The sequence below is a fragment of the Diabrotica undecimpunctata genome, chromosome 2 (genome assembly GCF_040954645.1).
Source record: "Diabrotica undecimpunctata isolate CICGRU chromosome 2, icDiaUnde3, whole genome shotgun sequence".
NCBI lineage: Eukaryota > Metazoa > Arthropoda > Insecta > Coleoptera > Chrysomelidae > Diabrotica > Diabrotica undecimpunctata.
Genome location: NC_092804.1, coordinates 66,496,777 through 66,521,086, shown reverse-complemented (window position 1 = coordinate 66,521,086; position 24,310 = coordinate 66,496,777). Strand labels below are relative to the sequence as shown.

At 33.9% G+C, this 24,310-nt stretch overlaps 1 protein-coding gene across 1 annotated transcript in view; it reads left to right on the top strand.

The window, feature by feature from the left end:
- The first annotated feature begins 596 nt into the window (after positions 1-596).
- Gprk2 (G protein-coupled receptor kinase 2) overlaps positions 597-24,310 on the top strand; it is a 400,249-nt gene continuing 376,535 nt past the window's right edge. Inside the window, exons 1-2 of the mRNA XM_072523056.1 lie at positions 597-1,049; positions 1,106-1,201. Of these exons, the coding sequence (XP_072379157.1) occupies positions 998-1,049; positions 1,106-1,201 (148 nt within the window). The 5' untranslated portion in view covers positions 597-997. The remainder of the gene's footprint in view (positions 1,050-1,105; positions 1,202-24,310) is intronic.

Below are 24,310 nucleotides of genomic sequence, written 5' to 3'. Positions count from 1 at the left end.
TCACAAACAAAAAAATATTATTCAAGATGTTACAGTAGTTAATAAAATCACTTTTGGGAGTAAACATCGGTTGGTTAGAGCAAAATACATTAACACTAGAAAAGAGAGGAGAGCAATGATAACTGAGAGGCATTCTAATAAATCGAAATCGACAGAAGATAGAGAAGCTTATCAGAATCTCATAACTTCAGAACTTAAAGAAGTAAAACATCTAAATGAAAATGAATGAGATATAGAGGTGACAATCATGAGAAAAAATACTGCGATTGAAAACGCTCATAGAAAATATAAGGAAAAAACAGGGAGAATAAACTCACCCAAGCTACTAAATATCTTATAAACAAAATAAGAGATCTACACTAGTACCTCTTTGATAGTTATTCTGCAGAAAACTTGTTACAGAGCCTCTAAACGGAATAAATAACCTAAATTTCTTGGTTTATCTACAAAATTATCACAAAACCTACTTTTACGTAAAACGAACGCCTCAGAACTATGCAATGTACCTTACTTTACGTAAACTTTGTCCTAGTGTATACAGCAGTGTTCATCTTTGTTCAACCTTTTCCCTCTCTGTCATTAATCGCCGAGTCTGTGGCGCATACGAAAGCTCATGAGCAACGAAAACGCGTGTGCCGTGGTGCCGATCGGCTGTGTAAAATCTGCAGAGAAAGTAGTGGTTTGGTTAGTGCTTTTACTAAGGGTGCAAAGTGTAACACAGGGTTAAATTCGGGACACACCCCATATACAGTCAGTGCTTCACTTGAACGCGATCTGCGATGAGCGACATCCACGTTCCAATCTAGCGTGCGTTGCCGTCTTCGATGTGAGGGTGAAACAATACAATTTGACAGTTCCCGGAAAGTGCATGAGACTTTAAAAAAGTGATTAAAACCCTTTAGGTTTTGAATTTTATCACTTTTAGATTAAAGATTAATGGAAACGGGTCGTTCTAGGCCCGAACTGCCGGGTATATCAAGTATTCAAACTGGAACTAATGGAATTAGAAAATATAGTTGCAAATACCGTTTATTTAAAAGCAAGAGAGGGTATGTTTTGTAATGTAAACAGAGTAAGTAGAGACTTCAGTTACTTTATTTTGTAGGTGGTTCCGATAGTAACAAGGGAAAAAGCAAAAAGTGGAGGAAAATATTGCAGTTTCCACATATCTCACAGTGTATTGACCTTATCAACAAAATAGGCAAGTACTTCCAAACTCAATTGTTGCATGTATTTTTAAAGACTTGACGGCGTTAATTGAGGTTAGATCTCACAAATATTTATTTACTCTGTACAGATAAAACGTTTACAAAACATAAATTATATGTGTATTTTAAGTGTTTACATTTAGTATTTATTGTGGTATTTGCCTTTATTAATGCATCGCAGCTGATTAAGGTCGTAGTGTGGTATTAAAAATAGTTTATTTGCGTATGTAGAGGTACTCAACTTACCTGGAAAGGGGCACTGTAAACTAATGGTATTTGACTATCAGATGTGATTAATTAAAATGAATGTTTTGAAATTAAATAAAAAGCACACCTACATTTTCATTTATTTTAAAAATAATTCATTAAAAGTAAATCTAAATGATCCATAAGTTTCTTATTGATTGGATTTCAACATTACATCTTATACATTATTTGTTTTAATGTGTTTGTCTTCCAAAAGAACTACTGGGCAGTCCTTATAAATCAGCAGGCATTTATTTTGGTTACCATTTAGTCTCATTAAATTATTTATCAGATGCTGTAAATGTGAACATGCTACCAATACTTTGATCCAAGTGGATGTTGAGATTTTTTTTTTAATTTCCAATTCTCATAATGTAAATTTTTGTATTGTGTCTTTATTTCTTTTTATTCTTTTTCACTCTTTCCATTACACTTTTTTTCTCTCCTTTCACACATATTAGAACAATTATCTAAAATTATGTGCTGTACAGGACAGTTGTAGTGGAATGTCATTCAAATTTATGAATCTATATTCTTTTATTCCTTGTATTCTTGTATGTATTTGTCCTTCATTTGGTATATTTTTATGATTTTTTTTATGTTCACAATTTTTTTAATATACTTAAATACATTTTTATCGTATTTACTTATTAGCCCCGTTTATTTTAGGAAATTATCATGAATTATAACATTTTTAACATACTTTTGGCAAAAACTTTTCCTAAATCTAAATCATTTGCCTATTTTCCTTCTGCTTACTTGTAGATTGTGATTCTTTGCCCTTGTCTTACAGTACTTTGAAAGTATAAATTTTTTATGCCATCTTTTTCCTATTTTACTGTTTTTAAACCAACCTTTAGAAATCATGTCAATATAATATTTTCTTTTTGTTCTTCCAATTAATGATAAAGTAATTTACTAAAGTGGTTTATATCTGCAATAGTCACTTTAGATCCCTATTTTTACCTTCTGAAACAAGACATAAAATATTTACATTTACATCTGCTTTAGAACAAGATCAAAACTTTCCTACTGACGAACTCTATATATTCAAGTATCAATAGCTTTTGTAAAGTAATCCTCGAATATGTTAGTTGCAATAAATGTCACTATACTAATTGCATTTTGTAACTCATTTGAACATTGGATAGTTTTAACAAATAGGTACTGACCTGTTGCCATAAGTTTCAAGTGGCTTATAAATTAGTTCATTACTACAAAATCATTAATTTCCTTAAATCTTGTAGAATTGTGCTTATAATTATATCACAGTATATTTTTGAATGAGAATTACTCATTCTCTTTGCATCTTATAGAAATAGATCTTTCTTATAGAAGCTTATTATCTTTCTTAGCCAACTGTGACCTTTAATATGTTGCTAAAATATTTCGATGAATCAGCCATTTGCATATTAAAATATTTACTTTATACATCAATAACTTACTTTTTCAATAGTAAGTTATTAAGTAGTAGTATAGGGGTATCAGTGAAATTTAATATCGATAATACTTAGTCAATTTCGTACTACATCCTGTTCAATTAATAAACACATTATATTCAACTGTTTCTTGGAACTTTATTAGTTTTTCTTCTTCTTCATGTTCTGGAATCCCAACCTCCAATTGCATGGTCGTTACTTATCTAATCTACCACTTGTTAGACTACTAATTTACTGCTAACTCCAAACTATCTAGTTCCATAACATGCATAACTATATAACCTTCATTTGTTTACTAATATCTATTCATATATATATATATATATATATATATATATATATATATATATATATATATATATATATATATATGTATATATGGAAGTAAAAGAAACAGATGTTACAGGAAGATGTTACAGGCGAAGTTCGCCTGTAACATCAAGACGAAGCAGAATCTGACTTGACAATGGCAAGTGTGACCTTGCCGAAACGTCGTCAAAACAATGGTTTTTCTAAAAACCAAAAATATTTAACGCGGAGTCAAACCCGGAAAACAACTGAAACCATATATATATATATATATATATATATATATATATATATATATATATTCTTCTTCTGTTTTCCAAAGATCTCCACTGTGCCATTAGATTATTCCTCTAAATTTCCATATTTGATGCAGACCTGCAAATTTCCATTTTGGTTTTGCTATTTCTCTTCTGACTTACTGCTAATTCTTATACTATTTTTATATTCAGCACTTGCCTTTCCGTTTATATGTTTTTATTCTATCAAAATTTGCCTCTGTAGGACAGAGGACCCTTTTGACTATCACTCTAAATAGTGCTCAGTGGTGCATATTGCTTAAAATTGGTTAAACACTTTCGCGTAAATTTTCCTTGGTACAACTATATCAGTTTTTTTTATATATTTTTTTATGTTGTTACCCTATTCCTTTTCTTCTTAGATCAAAATTAGCTTTCTTTAATATGAGTTAGTGCTAACATTGTAGAAGATTTCTGTTCAAAATCTATTTATCAGAATGGGTACAATTGTTTTGCAGAGAAGAGAATAGGCTAAAATTTAATTGTTTTAAATGAAGTGCTATATATTTAGTTTTGTTTAAAATATTTTTACTGTGTCAGTGAAAATCTTTTAAACAAAACTAAATATATACTAAATATATAGTTTCATATCTTCCATATACAATATTATCTTCTATAATCGTGTCATTATCACTGTTTTAAAGACATTGTCAGTCAATTGATTTATGCTAATTGCCCTTTCTTCCTGGTCACATTTTTACTAGAATATCTGATTTTGGGAAGTGTAAAGGTGGGTACACATATGCGAGCAGAACTGTTCGCGAACCGTTTGTGAACGCTATATTCGTATAATTTGTTCGACGGGACGAACCGCTTGCGAGCTGTTCGTTCGTTGCTCGTCAGGAACCACGGCCTGTCGGTTTTTGGGACGAACACAAAGAATGTTCGCAGTTAAATTTGGACGGTGTTCGCAGCGATATTGTCTGTTCGTGCCGTCGTCGAATCGAGATTGTATGACTTGTTCCTAGTTTGAATTTAGTGCGTATTTTTCGGCATGAACCCAAGTTTGCCATGATTGCACAGTGGTACGAGAATAAATGTATTTAACTTATTGTTCTATTTGAAATTATCTCCTTATTTTTAAGACAAGAAAATTCTCGAAAAAAGTGTGCCTTTTGCAAAAGTTTTATTATTAAATTTTCAGCATTTTTTAATTCTGAAACAGAGAAGGGTCCAACATATTTTTCATTTGGAAACTTGAAATTGTGAATGTACCTGAGAATAAGTGTGATACTGCGTTGTAGTTTTGAGAAGTTTGAAAATTTGAGAGATAAATTTTCAATGAAACTTATTGGGCTTTCTTGTGCTAGATTAACTATTTTCTTTTCCTCGGGTATTTTACTTACATTTGGTTTTGAATCATAAGAAGTTAAATCTAAGTCATAATTAAGTAGAAATGAGGGACCTTGAAACCAAAATTTTGAGTTTAGAAGTTCAGGAGCAGACATGCCTCTTGACGCAATATCTGCGGGGTTTTGTTTTTACTTTATATATCGCCACTTAAATTGTGGGTTTCCTTGTATTTCAGAAACTCTATTTGCAACAAACTGTGACCATCTCGAGCTATGTGAGCCTAACCAAGCAAGTACGATTTCTGAGTCCGTCCAGCAGTTTATTGAGTCTATTTGAGTTAATTTATCATTTAGAATTTCAACTATTCTTTTAGTGAGTTTGCTGCATAAAACAGCACCCATAAGTTCTAACTTAGGTAACGTTAATGTTTTTATTGGAGCTACCCTACTTTTAGAGGTGATGAGTGTGGAAGAGACATTTCTTGAGCTATAAGTAACTCTAATATATATGCAGCTGGCGTATGCCTTTTCACTAGCGTCGGAAAATGCGTGTATTTGTATACTACATATATAATTTTCAATAAAAAAAGGTCTGTGAATTTTTAAATGTTTCAGTGCTGAAATATGTTTGAGAAAATTTAACCATTCATTTAAGAGTGTAGAGTCTAAACTTTCATTCCACTGAATTTTTGAAAGCCAAATTTTTTGCATTATTATTTTTGCAGTTACTATTACAGGATTAATTAATCCCTTGGGGTCGAAAAAACTTGCGATTATCGAGAGCACTTGTCTCTTAGTGTAGGAATCTTTTATTTCGATTTCTGGCACTGAAATAGAGAAACTATCTAATTTAGAGTCCCAACAAAGACCTAATATTTTATTGGAATGATTTTCTGAAGATATAACATACGTAGAGTCAGTTGAAAATTGTGAAATATTTTCTAAAAATTGTGGTGAATTTGAACACCATTTGTGAAGAGATATGCCTGCCTTTTGTAGCAGTGCAGTGATTTGCTCATGCGCAAGTGTGAGTGTTTCAATACTATTTGTACCATATAGTATGTCATCAATATAGCAAAAATTAATGAGGATATCATGAGCGAGAGGATATTCTTCCTTATGCATGTTTGCGAGTTCAATTAAACATCGTGTGCTAAGGAAGGTAGCTGGTTTCGTTCCATAGGTAACCGTTTCCAATTGTATACATTTTAACGGCTCCGAGGGAGAGTTGTGCCACAAAATATTTAATAAGAAAGTTTGGTTGGGGTTTATTCTGATTTGTCTAAACATCTTTTTTATATCAGATGTGAATACATACTTGAAGAGTCTAAAGTTGACTAAAGTGTCAAATAGTTCTGGTTGTGTGGTATAACCCTTTAACATAATATCATTAAGGCTAAAACCAGAAGTGGTTTTCATGGATGCGTCAAAAACTACGCGCAAACGAGTTGTGAGAGAAGTGTCTTTTTCTACACTGTGGTGAGGCAAGAAATATTTGTTTTCTGAGTGTACATTCTGCAGAGACAACGGAACATATTTTGCATGTCCTAATTCAACATACTCATCTATAAAAGATTTATATTGTTTGTAAAGAGAACCATTTTTTGAGAATTTGTTTTCCAAATTTAGAAATCGCCTTCGCGCCATTTGGAAAGAGTCGCCCAATTTATTATTTTCATTAGGCGTGCATAGGGGTAAATCTACTTGGAACTGTCCATTCGGTAGGATTTGTGTTGTGGCTTTAAATATTTTCTCAGCCTTTTCATCATCAGGACTTAAATACTTTATTTCGGGAACTTCTTCAATGTCCCAAAACCTTTGGAGAAGATTATTTATATTTTCTTCTTCAGTGTGAGATTGAACAAATAAAGAAATATGATTCGAGTGTGAATAGTTACAGTTTGAGTGAGAGTGCATCCTTTTCTTAGATGAAACTTGTGGAGATAAGTTACCGAACATGACATATCCTAAATGAGTGTTTTGAAGCACTGGAAGACCTGCTCCAATATGAATTAAACCATCCTTTAATAGATCACAGTAAATTTCAGCACCTAATAAGAGATCGATTCTCCCTGGGGAGGAGTAAGAGGGATCACTGAGCTTTATGCCAGCTGGTATTTTTATTTTGCTACGATCTAGAGGTACCTGAGGTATTTTACACGTAATATTATCCAAAACTGTACATGATACTTCAAATTTCATATCATTGTTTTTATATGGGAAAAATTCAATGTTTACCATTTCATTTGAGATGGAACAATTTTGAGAGATTGTGGAAATTTGTAATCTTTTATTAGTGGTAGAGTAATTTAGTTTATTTACTAAATCCTTTGTTGCAAAGCTCGATTGAGATCCATTATCGAGAAGACATCTTGCGTGTACAGGTTGTCCACTTTTAGAGTAAATTGTTACCAGCGCTGTGGCTAGCAAAACTTCGTTTTTTGGATTGAAAGTGGAGAGAGAAGAGATGCAAGATGAATTTTGACTTTGTGTGTCTGAGAGTAGACAATATTCATTTGTCTGAGTGCTTAAGTGAGTAGAAGTGTTTGGTGATTCATTATATGAATGTGGAGAATTAATTCTTTGAGTAACTTGGGCATTATTACTCCTTTGAGGAACATGAAAATGACTTTGAGAAATATGTGGTGCACTATGGCGAGTTTGTGAATCACCCTGTATACTTGCGGACGATTGAGAGGTTTGTGGTGCATTAAAGCGTGATTGTTGTCTATTGGCGTGACTTTGATTACCATCATGTGAATTTGAAGCACTTTGATTGCTTCGAGTGGGAGAGAATACATTATTTTCATGAGTGTGAGAAAAATGATTTTCTTCATGCAGAAGTGTATTGTGCCTTTTATTGCACATTTTACATGTGTATTTAGAGATGCATTTATCAGTAAAATGCTTAGTGCCAAAACAGTTTCTGCAAAGCTGTGCTTGCTTTACAAAATTAAACCTTTCTCGAGAATTTGTGTCTTTAAATAAGTTACACTGATATATTTTATGACCAGTTTGTTTACAAAATATGCAATTTTCATAGCTAGATTTATTATTATTTATAGTGGAAATATGAGTAGTTTTTTGAGTGACTTTATTATTAAACTTTGACTGAGTTTCAGTGTAATTAAGTTTCTCTAAAACATTACATCTTTTTTCCAGAAATTCAAAAAATTGTTTGAGTGTTGGAACATTCTTAGAACCTACTTCATATTCAAAAGCCTTGTGAGAAGCATAATCTATTTTTTCTAAAAATATTTCTATTAAAAGGAGGTCCCAATGTTCAATTGGAACTTCGAGATTACTAAGAGCTTGAAGCGTTTGCTTCGTGTGTACAAGAAAATCTCTTAGTACCTGAGGAGTGCATTTAACTAGAGATTGAGACTTTAACAGCTTTTTTATAAGAGTACTAATCACTCGTGATTTGTCATCATATCTTTCTTTTAGGGTTTTTATAGCGATAGCAAAATTTGCATCTACTACTTCGATACTGCTAATTAAGTTTAAAGGTTCTCCTTTGAGGAAGGATTGTAATTATATAAACTTTTGCACATTATTTAAACTTGAATTGTTTGTGATCAGAGTTTCAAATAGTTGAAAGAATTCATTGAATTCTGAGAAATTTCCGGTAAAGGTTTTCATGCTAATTTCAGGCAGCCTCGCACTGGAAACAGCATTATTATTTGAGCTAGGTACTTTATTTTCTGTTAAATTTAATTCTATTATTTTTCTTTGCAAACCTTTGAGTGTGTTGAAGTATTTTTCTTCAACATCTGCTCGATCAGCTGATTGTTGGTCGCTGTCATCAGTCTGTTCGATTTCTAATTGAATTTGTTCATATTGTGTGAAAAAATTAAAAAGTTTTTCTTTCCTATTTTCAAATCAAGTATTTCGTTTTCTGTGTCTTTATTGGCTATAAACCATGAGATACGTGTAATTGATGCTTTAAGTGATTTGCGCTTTTTCTTTAAAGCTTCCATTTTTTATTTAAAGTGAATTTATTTGCAAATATATGCTGAGCGAGAAATAAGAGTGATTGATTTTGTTTAGTGTAAATGTCTTTTTTAACTAAGACGCGATTTTAATTTTAATAGAGTATTTTTACTAGAGTGATAAACAAATATTATTCGTGAGAGCGGGCTGTGAGACAATCTGTATAATAAACAATTGTCAGCTATCTTTAGCGATATTGAGAAGAAAGATCTGATGTCAAATCAAAGCCATTAGTTAATGTAAATATTAATAAACAAATAAAAGTCGAGACAAATATCTACCAATATACATTATGTGCATGCAGTGATTATAGAAAATATAGAAAGAGTTTTAACCTCACCAAATGTTTTTCAAGTATCCAATTTAATTACCGCTGTCGCTTACCAGCACATAACGCACTTTTCACAAAACACACGTGTCTAATCTTGAATGAAGGTCAACTTGTGCAATCTTTCTTCTAGGGACGAGAAACCATTATTCTTTCTTCCTGTTGCTCTCCGGCGTGTGTAATCCTTTTCTTTCTTCAGTCCTGTTTCATCAAATAATCTGTGCTCGATAGGACCACGAATGAGTGGGAGCCTTGTAACTGACTCCCTATATTCGAGGGTTGGAAATCTTTTGATTCCAAGCCTTACTTCAAAGGACTTGTGAGTGGATGTATCTCCATAGGTTTGGTTCTTCAGTGACCGTTGAAGGATAAGGATTGTTAATGTGAGCAAATATAACTCCAGAGAAATAAAATCACCTTTAGTTTATCGACTTATAATTAACTATTTTTAGAGTAGAGAGGTTCAAAACGACCGTAGCTGACAGTACAATATCAAATAATTCTTTCTTTATCACACGTAAAAGAGAAAACCGTATTTATGAGAAAAATGCCCGATTTCGGCATAGAGAAATATTTTTATACGTGAATTGAGAGTGTTTTAAAATGCGATGCCTCAAGGGCGATCTGTGAGAACGAACTAACAAAAAAAATACTTGGTGCGTAAAAGTTTAGATTACCCCTCTTGTATTTAGGTGTGAAAACTATTTAAGAGGCTGTGGTGGCGCCAACAAGTCGGCTATCCCGAGCAACTTGATATTAGTGAATATTTTACTTATTCTAGACTAAGAAAAGTGTAAAGAATTATATTTTTATTTTATATTTTAAAATGATATGTTCATTTCTGGAACAATTACCATCATGCATGAACCATAAGTATTGTCTCATCTGTAGAGGAATTTCTTTAAAAATAATAGGTAAGTCTTTCTGTAGGAAACTAAGGTAAGAATAACCTGTTAGTTATTGTGGGAGGAAATGTGGACCGATTAAATGATCATCAATTACTCTAAGCCATATATTTACTAAAAACTGATCCTGAAAATGAGCTTCACAGATTCCAAGTGAATTTTCTTCAGTCCATAGGTGATTGTTATGAAAATTTCGTGTACAATATCGTCCAAAAGTAGCCTCGTAAGTAAACAAAGCGTCATTTTAAAAGTTATGAATTTGATCGATTTTATGAAGAATCCATTGTCAAACAAGGTAGGCGTGGAAAAAAATCTCTAGGTAGTAGAGCTTGCACACGTTGGATATAAAACGGATACAATTGATTAGCGGATTAGCCATTTGTTTCTTAAATGTACCATCCTGGCACAAACGTTGATGAAGACGAGCTAATATTTTATAATGGCGTACCTTACATCCTGGATACGATCATCGAGCTTGTCGACAATTTCCGTTACTTCGACAATAGTCAAAATTTATGTCTGACAATTCTGTGTTTGGAAAAATTTTCCATTCTTTTCGATAAAAGAAAATTAATAATATTGTAGCAAACTAAAAGCTTAATAATAAAGAAACGCCAATTTAACATTTTGTATTTAACATTAGATTAATGTTAAGAGTAGCTAAATAAAATAACTGATAATTATTGACAGTGGTCTATTAGACAATGTATTAAAAAAATGAAAAATACACGTTATGCCGTTTTACTTTTTTGCATAAAAATATTGCCTCATATGAAAAATAGTCAAGAGAGATTTTTTTGTCACAAATTAAAAGAGAAATTCAAAAATAATTTTTAATTTGAAATAATTCAGTGGCGTACCATTTTGATCTTTCAGAAAATGCAGACCATTACCCGTATGCGCGCCATTAATGAATATAATAATTTTTAATTGTAGGTCAAAAAATGCAACTACATCTTAAAACCCACCAACTTTCATTTGCATATATCTACTGGTTTCAGGGCAATAAATAAATCCGTGAGTTTGTAAGAAAAATTCCAACACCCTTTATCTCGGAAACGAAGCATTTGCGGATATACGTTTATGTAGCAAACTGTCATTCTGCTTTCATGCAAAAGTACCCTCTGAAGTTTGTCGCACATATTTACTAACGCCCCATATGCAAAGATCGTAAGAATGAAAATAATTAAATTGTAGTCAACTCATCTCTAAAAATGATACGGTCGTGATAATACTGATGGTCAGTTTATTGGTGTATACTATACAATTTACAGATTTATTTTTAGCAATCAGTATGTATACTTAGATACGTAATATGGTTGAATTTGTAACATTGAAGTCTAATTAAAATAACATTTTTTTATAATTATTATTGAATTGTTAACAACTCTCGCGTTTCTGATAAAACTAAATAAAATTCAGAGTAAATAAACGTATATGTTTATTTCGTACGTAATTTTTATATGTACATAACATTATATCATCGAATTTTTACGTTTTCGTCATTACATGTGTGAAATTACTAAATACGATACACTATTTTTCAAAATTGGAGATGACTTGATTATTACTACTATTTTTTAGTATTTTACTTTTAATAGACATTACGATTTTGGTTCTTCATTTTTAGAATCCGCCTATTTTTTTATTACTTTGTCGAACGTTTGTTTTGTAGTAGAAAGGCGGTGTGTAGTATTTCTTCGAATGGCATTCTTTCTAAATTTTGTTTACATTTTTATGTTCTAAATTTTTCTATCAAATCTTGGTATTAATTTAATATTTTAATATACACTTCTCCAAGAAATTATATATAGTCTGGTGCATGTGACCCCTATGGGGATCACACTGCCATTTGAATTTGGGTACATGTGATCCCCATAACAAAACTAGCAATACAATGCTTATAATAAAACTAAACACGTCTTATCACATTTAACTTATGCATTTGACCTAATTTAAGGATGTTTTTCATTGAAACAAGAAAGGCAGAAGAATTTGTCACAAGATGGACATTTGGTGATGACTTTTTTGGTGTCAGCTGTAGCATATTTACTATCTCGTTCACGCTTAAGACGTTCATAGCAACCAGTGCACCTCCTCTTTACTTTCTGATAAACTCCCTCAACAGCTTGCAATCTGTGTTCTCTGACAGATGGTGGAGTGGTGCCAGGGGAGCTTCTTCGGTAGGATAGAGAAGTTCTTCAGCAACCTTATGCCTAAAGTCCGTCACACTAAGCTTATTATTTGGATTGTTTGCATTGTACATAACAAATGCATTTACCATGGTTGTGCCTAGTATGCAATCCAGAATGAGACGGCGGTACCATTTGAGAGTTCTCCTTAAGTACGGAGAGTAGGCATTCATCTGGTCAGAGAGACCGATAAACGCTTTTTATTTATTGTAGTTTACCACGATTTCCGGTTTCATGGTTGCAGCTCCGTGTCTTCGCGTGACTTTACCCATTGAATCTGTGTGACATGTGCTGAGCACTAACACATCCCTCTTATCTTTCCATTTACAAACGGTTACTCCATGGTTTGACTGCTGAGCTTTGATCTCGCCTCTATTTAGTCTAGAACCCACCACTGCAGCAGGATTGCTCTTTCGGTTAGACCGCAATGTTCCCGTAAGATGAGTATTTCTCATGAGCAGTCTGGCTGCCAGATCGACACTGGTATACCAAATATCAGTTGTCAAATACCTTCCAGAATCAAGCAAAGGGGCCTTCAAATCAAAAACAACACCATCAGATACGTTTCCTGTCCTTTCTAGATCTCTCCCAGTGTAGACTTTATAACCGTATGTGTATCCACCAGCCGCACAAAGTTTAAACACTTTGATCCCATAGCGATGTCGTTTGCCAAGAGTGAATTCAAAGTGTGGTGGGTCATTCCCAACAGGCCCTCAGGTGAAAGTCAAGGCTTCTTCTTCATGAAGAACTGGTTCTGCTGCTAGTTCTTCATATGCAAATTCAGGCTCCTCTGCGAGCTGTTCAACTCGGGAACGAGTTGGTTTCTGTGTGAACTGTTCAACTCTTGAAGGACCTGGTGACTGTGCGAACTGTTCAAATCGTGAAAAACCTGGTTTCTGTGCGAACTGTTCAACTCGTGAAGGACCTGGTTCCTGCATAAGCTCTTCAAGTCTTCTTATTTTTGATTTTGAACCAGTATCTTCATATTTACTTGTGTCTCCTCCATTAGAGTCATTACTATCACTATCATGTTGAATGTCAAAATCCGGATCTGCATCTGAATCGTCTATAGGTTCAAGACTATCATCACTTTCCGCAATTAACCTCTCTAGTTCCTCCTGTGTCAACGGTTTTGATCTGGTATATTTTCTAGACATTTTACGAAATTCTGTTTAGATATTAGATAACTTTAAATGTCTATAGCTTTATTTAGATTAACGAATTGTTTCCTGTGATCACTCTCTGAAACAAAAGAAACAGAATGACACCAAAAGCGACACTACATACTGATTTCAGCTGAAAATATCTGCGATCTCCATGAGGGTCACGCGGTACATCAATTCAAATTTAAGTTGTGGTACCGCGTGATCCTCATGGAGATCACAGGAAAATTAGGAATAACTCAAAAAACAAAAGCAGATATATTTATGAAACAAAAATAATCACGATCTCTGAAGGCAAGTAGATAGCAAAAATCAAGGCAAAAAAAATAGAACATAGGTCGAAAAAATATTGTCGACACTTGTACCCATCTTGTATCTGGTAACAAAAGCGTAAAATGAGGATGACGTCCAATGTGTTAATATAAGTGTTAATCGTTAAACTCAAATTCACAATTTATATTTAGTTCCAAACGATTTCTAATTCATCTTTTATATTATTACTTCTTGTAAGATGTCTCCGACAATATTCGAATATTAAAGACTTCACCTATGCATGTATCTTGTTACATGGTTGTTATAAGTTTTGTATAATTTAATATATTTTCTTCTTGATTTTTTTTTCGATTTTTTACGTAGAAGCACCTTGAACTACTTCCAATTTTACTTTCCGTCACGATTTTGGATAAACCGTACGTAGCAATTATATCTGTAAAAAATTATACACGCTCTGGTGTTAATTATGATTTTAAAAAGGAAACTACATGATTTTTATAGTAACTTATCAATCTCTGTCATGCAGTTACGAAGTAGTACTAAGTTTTTATATGTCATAAAAAGTAGAAACACCTACTGGAATAGGTAAATAGGACAAAATGTGTCAGAAATATACGGAATGAAGTGATTGAGAAATTTATCTAATCAGATAATGAAACATTTTTAATTATATGGAGAAAAAATATCAATGCTTTAATGATTGCAGTATCTGTCGATTTGATTGTTGATGGGCTTCTATGTGCTGCTAATTGGCAGGAAGACAAGCGCGCAATAAGTTGTTCGCGAACGAGAATTTCGAGTTAAATTAAACAGATATTTAGACTAACCTAACCTAACTTAAAGAGCATAAAACGTAACCATCTTATTTTTATGTTTCTATAATGTGCATTACAAGAATCAATCAGTAAACATTGTACTATCATAGCCACTGCATTCGATTCCTGGTCAAATCATTGCCGCTCTCTTGTAACAGCTCTTTTAATACATCTATTGTGGTGAATCGTTTCTTTTCTTCACGTCATGTTTTCATGTTGTCATGAGCCTGAGACATAAATGTAGTTACAATAATTTCCAATCTTTTTTATTTTATGCACGGTCGTCCTTACATAGTTGTTTATGTCTCTAGAAACTTGCTAGTCGCATCTTTTTCTTCGTTTTATATTTCCCATCCATCTTAGTCCCTTTGCTTTTATGAATTTGACTATATCTTAAGTTAAAACTTGTGGTTCATTACTCCTCTCAGTTCTCCAGTTTCTATTCCTATTGGACCCATAAGTTATTCTTCGCAAAATTCTCTGCTCAAATATCCTTAATCTATCGTCATCTTTACTTTGAAGCACATTGTCCCGGCTGGATGTGACTACCTGTCTAATTGCCACATGGTATATTTTCTCTGTTTTGTATGCCTGTATGGTTCATCTCTCTCTGTGTAGCCGGTGGTCTTCAATTGATCTTGTTATCTGTTAGTATAAGCTCTGCTGTTTCTGCGTTTCTATGATTTCTTTCCTTTACTATTACTCCAAGGTACTTGTAGTGCTGTTTTTGAAATGTGCAATTTTATATTTTATTTTCATTTCTTTTATTGTAGTTTTTTTTTAGAACGTCTTAGATTTTTTTCCATAATTATTATTCCTCTAGTTTTTCATTTAACAATTTAGCCATTCATTTAGTTTTCTATCTATTCTATAACGAAAAACACAAATATACATTAAATGACACCCGAGGACATAGATCTATGATAGATTATGTTATAACCAACCGAGATATAAGGACCCTTAAGCTAGCGGGGACACGTGAGCGGAATCCAATTTAACCTACGTAATATTTTTTCACCCATTTTTCACTAATTTATTACCACCCTTATAATTTTTCACCACCAAACCAACTTTAAGGGGAGCGATTCTGCTGGCTTACGGTTCAAGCTAGCAGAATTAAAAAAATATTTATGATATACCACAGTGTTCTGCTAGGTTTTTACGAATTTATTACAACTTTAGTAATTCACTTCTATCAAAAATAACTGACGTAAGATGTCTCAACTCAGCAGATGTAAGTAGCGATCATAGCCTAGTATTATGTAAAATAAGAATCATTATGAAATACGTCACACCCAAGAGAGTGGCGCCAACACAAACAAAAATTAGAGTCGAAGAATTAAATACGGAATATACTTATACAAAAAAAGAATATCGGAGAAGATGGCTGTGAATGAAATATTAGAAAACGATAACAACTAGGAAAGCTGGGGAAAACTCAAAAATAACAAAACGCAGCTACAGAATCACTTGGAGAAAGGAAAGTAACAAACACTAACATGTCAAAAAATAAACCCCATGGTTTAGAGAAGAAGTGAAGACAAAATAGAATAACGAACTAATAAAAACGAAACACATTCAGAAGGAAACATGGACAGACTACTTTCGATCTCTATTTGCGAAAGGTGACAATAATAAACCACCAACACCAGAGGTGACGACAAACGAAGAAACAAATATTGAGGAGAAAGAGGTAAAGAAAGAATTAAGGAAATTAAAAAATAGAAAATCACCAGCAAAGGCAGAATACCGAACGAACTCCTAAATTACAGAGGACCAAATCTGACCAAACAACTAAATCCAAAAAATAATATCAATACAGAATTCCTCAAGAATGGAGATCAAGTATCCTAATACCACTCTTCAAAAAGGGACACAAATCGGACCCGGCAAATTACAGACGAATTAAGTTATTAAACACAACACTAAAATGAACAACCAAAGTGATACCTAAATAAACTGAATGAAATTATAACACTAGCAGAAGAACAACAAAGTTTTAGGTCGCGAAAACCATGCACCGACGCTATATTTCTAATGAGGCAAGTGCAAGAGAAATGATTAGAATACAACAAACCGGCATATCTATGTTTCGTGGAACTTAAGCAGACATTTGATCCGGTCAAATTAAAAGACGTTATCCACTTATTGTACGCAAGAGTCATACCTCTAGAAATATTCAGAACAACCGAAAATATCTACCAAAACAACACAATATAAGTAAAAGTAGAAGAAGTACTAACTGACCCTATTGAGGCTGGCAATGGAATAAGACAGGGAGATTCCCTGAGTGATCTATTGTTCGACCTGATTATGGATGAAATAATAAAAAAAGTAATAACTACTTTCTCAAAGTGAAGATGATTTCCAACGTATGTTGAACCAATTTAATATAACCGCCAGAAAATTTAACATAATTTCCTCAAAAAAAGATAAAATTAATGGTTTACTAAGATCTAAATTGAAGGTGGAAGGTCAGATAATTGAACAAGTGATGGAGTTTAAATATCTATGCATCACATTATCTAGCTACGACGGAAAGCTCGAAACAGAAGTGGAAGATCAAGTGAATAGAGTAAACAGAGCCGCAGGTTACCTGAATGAAACAATATGGAGAAATAAAAATATCGGGAAAGAAATAAAAGGCAGAATTTACAAAACAGTCATCAGGGGCCAATAATGACATACAGGGCAGAAACACGACCTGATGCAAATGTGACAAAAGGGATGTTAGAAACAACAGAGATGAAAACACTTAAAAAATTTCATGGCAAAACATCATGGGACAGAGCTAGAAGTACAGATATACGACGTAGATGCAAGGTGAAGAACATCAAGAACTGGGTAAAAAATAGAAGAGTAGAATGGAATGATATAAGCCGAATGCTAGACATCAAATAGAGTAGTAAAGACGGCAAGAGATGGTTCCCCAATAGGAAGACGACCAGTACGAAGACCACGTGAACGATGGGATGATAACTTACTGGAGGCACATTGAAAAACAGACAGAGCCATGTCTACATGACTCTGTAAAGAAGAAGATAAGACAAAGATAAAAATATATCTCACCAGTTCTTCAACCAGGAAGTCTTTCTTCGTCCTGGACTGCGTTTGCCTGCTATTTTCCCTTGCATACTATTTTGTAGCAACCTATATTTGAAATCTCTCAATGCTTGTCCTAAGTACTCCATAGAAACAACAGAGGTGAAAATACTAAGTGGCGGTACAATTGGGACGCAACTTAACAGGAATTGCTGTAAAGAAGCCGGAACTATCCGCCTTCTGCACAGTGACGATGATGATCTTATAAAATTATGTACTACTATCGTTTATGAATGATTTGACTGATGCAAATAACCATTGTTTTATAAATCTTAAGGTTTTTTTTTAAACAACTTTTTTCAGGCTACCCTGTAATTTCCACTCGTTTGTTGAGATCGACCTCTTCTTTATTTACTCTTTCATAATAAGCTCCCCAGCTTTATAAAAATAAACGTTTAAAATAAAAGTTCTGAAGGTAGCATTGCTTGTTTTTACCTGATTGATCGTCGAATAATTTCTTTTGTCTTTTCCATCAAATATAGTGCATGGATACGATTTACAATTTAGAGGAAGAAGCTTGTATTTATCCTACAATTTTCGTTCGTTCCGTTTCCTTTGAACTTTCCATCGATACAGTAGGTATACATTTACAAAAACAAGTGCTTTATCTCAAACAAGTTGCTGCTCTTTTACAAACGATTGTGCACATGACGGAAAATAGGGAGAACTATATTTTTTATTTATACTTTTTGTTACTCTTGAGCAGTATCGCCACATTTTCTTTTTTACGGCATTCAAATTTTGTCTAGAATTAATTACCACATTGTATGTGTATTTTAATTTTGTGACTGATATATTTAATTTTTGTCTAATAATGACTTTTAATTATTTTTTATAAGTATTTTTTAGTTTATATCACCATATCTGATGGTAGACCTTAATTTTTGGAATCTCTTCTAAGCATCGTATTAATCTATACTAAAGTTTCAGGTACTTCGAATTCATATATTCTCAATAATAAAACAATAAATATTGCAGTGACGAGGTAAATTTTTAGTAGTGACGAAACTATATAGTGTGAAAAAATAATTTAACAATACATTTGCTCATTCTTTTAATCTTGGTATTAATATACATAAAGGGCCTGCGTAGCGCAAGCGGTAGGATGCTTGACTCGCAAGCCGGTGGTCCGGGGTTCGAATCCCACCGCCGGCAAGAACATCTAGACATTTTAAAAATGTCTATAGGCCCCAGGTCGACTCAGCCTGAATAAAAATGAGTACCTTGGGTAAAACCAGGGGTAATAATAGACGGTTGAAGCGTAGCACTGGCCATGTTACCTTCCTTGTATACCGTAGGCCCTAGATATAGCAGACTACCCTGCTATACTCCCAAAGCCGCGACAGCGGTATAAAACGGGAGACTATTATATTAATATACATATCGCAAAAACTCCGTTTCTGTTTTTTTTTTCAACAAAAAGAAATTTTTTGAGCAAAATCTGGACTGCAAGCAAGCAAGCAATAGTTTAACCCAGCCTGAGAGACTTGCACACCCCTTACGTCTGTCATTAGGATAATACAATTCAATGGAGCGAGGAGGACAACTCGTGTAAACAGGAATTACTCACCCCGCCCCAATGCTTGTCGTACAGTCGGACCATCCTCCGAGGTATTTGGGAATTCTGGATGATTTCTGACCGCCGGTCTGGAGGAGGAGCGAACGTTTTTCGACTCCATCCTCGTGTTCGTGGAGTTTATCTGATCTAGGCTTCCACTCGGCAAGAAGTTCGGTCAGCAAGGTGCCACCGCAAACAGAATACTTGAACAGTTCGAGGTTTATTTCTTACATGAATTTGTCTTACATGAATATTTGTTTAGTATTCTGGGCACAGTGGATGCCTCGAGTCTCACAGGGATACAGGAACGTCTGCAGAGTGTTACCGCAGCTTGGCCACCGAGGGAGGAGTAATTCCAAGCTCACCTGGGACTTTTATTTACTCCTGACCGTCAGTGGACTAGTGGAACGCTGTGTCAGTTCGACACGATCTGAAATAGCTTAAAGACAACCTGTCTTTCCCTGTTTCAAAGATCGTGTCTATCTGGCCAGTGAACGTTCTCTCCGAGCTGTTAGCCGGCTTCAGCGAGGTAATTATAAGTCTGTTATAATGTATGTTGTAATGATGTCGTAGCAACACGGCTTCGTATTCATTCAAGCACTAAAGAGCTTTGGAATCGTCTTCACTTCGACGTCTTCTTAGATCGAAGAAATGTTCACTCAGGTATTAATAAAACGCAGAATCGTAGTAAAGGCACTAGGCAAACAAGGTCTAGCGGGGGCTAGTGGTGTAAGACGACTAGATCCCGATCGGAAGATGTGCTGCCTTTTTATACACTTTGTGTTTGCAATTTAACAGGGATCTTCCGCCAGGAGGCCAATGACAACACAATTAATAAAAAGTAACAATCTGCGTCGTGATTGGTCACTTCTTTCTATTTTGACTAAGAAACGCGAGAGCGCTCAATACTCCATAATAAGGGAAGGCAGTAGAGAGAGACATACAATGCTATAAAACTGCAAACTAACTAATTTTTTAATCATCAATAAAATAAATCTACTTTACAGAGAATTAAAAATTCATTATTAAGCCATTTAAACATTAACATTACTGAGCATATAATTAAGATTGATTTTGAACGTTTAAAATAAAATAAAATATTAGGCAAAGCCTTGGTGGTGCTTTATTTCATATTTCGTTATCCGTTTAAACCAAAAAACTCACATAATCACCCACAACATGGCATGGCCTTTCTATTCGTTGTTTCAACTTGAACTGATCCCTGCACACTGTATTGGATATGCTGGTGCGCCGATGTATTAATTAAATTTAAGATCTTTTGCAAACACATTTTCGGGGCATAATTAGGTTAGGTTAGGTTAGGTCAATATTTTGGTATTTAAACTAAAACTACTTTGGTTTTTGTTACACAAATTAGATTTAGGCTTCATTAACGTTTTCATAATACACAAGTAATGCAGGTCATTTGTATTACACATCTAAGCCGCATCTCATACGTGTAAATTCACGGAATTAATAGCTAACAACCAGTGATATAGGACAATAATAAAATTATTACCCTTAACAGCGACGTTTTAATGTGCCTCATTATATACTAAGTGACATAGAAATCCGAACACCCAGTTTAAATGATTTTATTTCAGTAAAATTTGCTGTAATTTGTTTATCTTACTGAAATAAATAAGTGATAAAGTTTTTAGCCTTATCAGTTGGAGATTCCGGTTTTTATACTTTTTGTTTTTAAATTCACTAACAATCTAAAAATAAATATGTCAGCCGCAGTAAAGATCCAAATTTGGCGGATTGTGGTTCTTAACATTCTTTACGATTGGTTACGATGCCTAGAGTACGGAGACCTGTACGATTTCGTCAAATTAGTGAGTTTGATAGGGGCCGGATAATGGGACTTCGGGAAGCTGGACTTTCTTTTCGGGAAGTTGCAGTTAGAGTGCAAAGAAGTGTAGACACCGTGGTTAGGTGTTGTCAGGCATGGCTTCAAGAAGGCCGTACGCAAAGAGCAAGGGGCACTGGACGCCGCCGTAGAACACAAGACCGTGAAGATCGCCGCCTAAGATTATTGGTCTTAAGAGACCGTTTCTCCACTACCAGCTCCATTGCAAATGAATGGTTTGCAAAACACGGAAGACCTATTGGCATACGAAGTGTTTACCGACGAATGAGAAGTTTTGGCCTGTTTTCACACCGACCACACTGGGTACTCCCTTTAACTCCAGAACACCGCCGTAATCGCCTTTAGTGGTGCAGAGAACGGTCACTCTGGAATCAGGAATGGAACAGTATTGTCGTTAGTGACGAGTCTCGATTTTGTTTAGGCATGCACGATGGTCGAGCGAAGGTTAGAAGGCGACGTGGTGAAAGGAGGAATCCACAGTTTTTTGTTGAGTGACATGTTCATCACACTGTTGGAGTTATGGTTTGGGGTGCTATAGCTTATGGTTCCAGGTCACCTTTAATCTTCATCAGAGGTAACATAAACGCGCAGCGTTATATCCAAGAAGTTCTAAAACCCCACCTTTTACCCTATCTTGACACCCTGGCAAATCCAACTTTCCAACAAGATAATGCCCGACCACATATTGCAAGTGTCACAATAGACTTCTTTCAACATAATGATGTCACGTTGTTAGCATGGCTACCAAGATCTCCCGACTTATCCCCAATTGAGCACGTGTGGGATATGATGGGTGGGAGATTGCTCAATTTGCAACGTCCTCCTCAGACTCTACAAGCACTTCTAGAGGGGTTGGTGGTTGCCTGCAATGAGATACCACAAGAGGACATTAATCACCTGATCAGAAGCATGTCTAGACGCGTTGAAGAATGCGTAACACGTCAGGGTGCATCCACACATTATTAAAGGTAAAAGGGCTTTATAGCAATGCTATAAACGATTACTCCAAAGAAATCAAAGTTCGAATAGAGAAAGCACGTACAAACTTCAATAAAATGAGAAAGGTACTTTGTGCAAGAGAACTAAAATTGGACTTGAGAGTTAGGCTGGCAAGGTGCTATATTTTCTCGACTCTGCTTTATGGGATAGAAGCATGGACACTTAACGACTGCTAAAAAGTTGGAAGCATTTGAAATGTGGGTGTATAGAAGAATCCTGAAGATATCATGGACCGAGCATGTAACAAACAACGAAGTCATGAGAAGAATCAACAAAAGAATGGAAGTATTGGAAACCATCAAGACACGAAAGCTGCAATACCTGGGGCATGTTATGCGTAATGAGAGATACAACCTACTTCAATTGATTATACAAGGGAAAATCCAGGGCAAGAGAAGTGTAGGAAGAAGAAGAATCTCATGGTTGCGTAACTTGAGGGAATGGTACGGATGCACATCAATTGAACTATTCAGAGCAGCAGCATCTAAGATCAGAATAGCCATGATGATTGCCAACCTCCGTCGCGGAGATGGCACGTGAAGAAGAAGAATCATTTTGAAATTTTTCTTCATTTACTTATTATGCTTCATTAAGTACTTATACAAAATTTTATTAAAATAAAATGATTTAAACTAGGTGTTCGGATTCCTATGTCACTTAGTATATTTTAATGTTTTTACCACAAACTGACGGAATATTGCCACTTAACATGATATTTCTATGACAACTAGATAGTTATTCAGTATTAAAAATGTTCAGAACACCCTCGTACTAATTTATCTAAAAATATTACGCCAACATAATTATATCCAATACGTTTTCACGAGTATCTAAATAAACAATAACAGAAAGGATTAATTTTAGTAACCAATAAAATATTAACAAGATAAGGAATAGGTCAATATATGACAGTTTATTCGAAAATCAAGTGTTTTATTTATTAATGAGACGAAATACAGAAATAGACATTACTATCATCGAATAAAAATACTTATTAAGTATAATAATTATAATTAGTCTTGCTTAAGAATAATTTATTCTACTGGATATCTTAAAAATGCTTTGAATTCAGGTATCGTAGGTTCGTGAAACAAGATTTATTTTTGGGCACCTCTAAGACTAGGTGTCATTTCTATTATGCATACATACATCATCATCCAATTTCTCACGTCCACTGCTGCACATAAGCCTCCTTTATACACCTCCATATATATATATATATATATATATATATATATATATATATATATATATATATATATATATATATATATATATATATATATATATATATACATACATACTGATGAAAAGAAAACGAATACTGTAGGCAATTTTTAAAGGTTTTTGAACAAAATGTTCTCGTTCGGAGTATTTTGCTCAAATACCTTTAGATATTTGGCCATGAATTAAAAATATTTCACAGTTGTTTCTTTCTGATTTTTTTTTATAGTTCTATAACGAGAATACGTATTCTGTAGCTTAGAGCAAAGGTCAAGGTTATTATTGAAAAAAAAATCATTACAACCAGAATTTTTAATTTTTTTCATAATATATGTATACAAACATTTCTAGTCATAATAGCAATCTTAAATACCAGTAGTATCAAATTCTACCTTTGACTATTAAGTAAGTCATTGACGTAGGTAAATAAACAAAATTATACAAGGTCAGTATTTTTATTGGAATCACATGTTTTAAGTAAATTTAAATTGTAGACAGGTTTGGATTTGACTCATCAGTAAATAGCGTAGAATTTTTTTTGTAATAAAGATCAGCAATTTTGGTTTGGTACATAGTACGAAATTTGACCACAGCCTTTTCGGTGTCAAGGCAATTTTATCAATGGAATTATTTCAATACGAATATAAATACTTATGTGTACCTATGAGAACATGTTTCACAATTTATCATATATTATATTATATAGCTCCCAATAAAGCAAAAGGTACCTGTGTTGCTTAATTTCAAAACGGTACATTTTTTGTTATTACATACGTATACATGTATTGTTTCTTTGCACCTTGTTCTTTCTACTTTTTCCGGAGTCTTTTAATGCAGAGCTTGTGTAGTCATAGTTTGTTTATAGCCATGAATGTTATTCGAAGATCATATCTTCTTCCGTATTGAGTTACAAGAATTTTGCATAAGGTCTCTCTCCATATTTTTGTTTTATTTTGCATATAGTTCGTCCCAAACCCTTCTTTCAGTGCGTCATAGTTGATCGAATTCTCTCTAACACATTAAGCTAGAAGTGACAGAAAAAAACGCGAGTCTGTGATTATTATACATAGAACTTAGAAAATTATTTATCGTAAA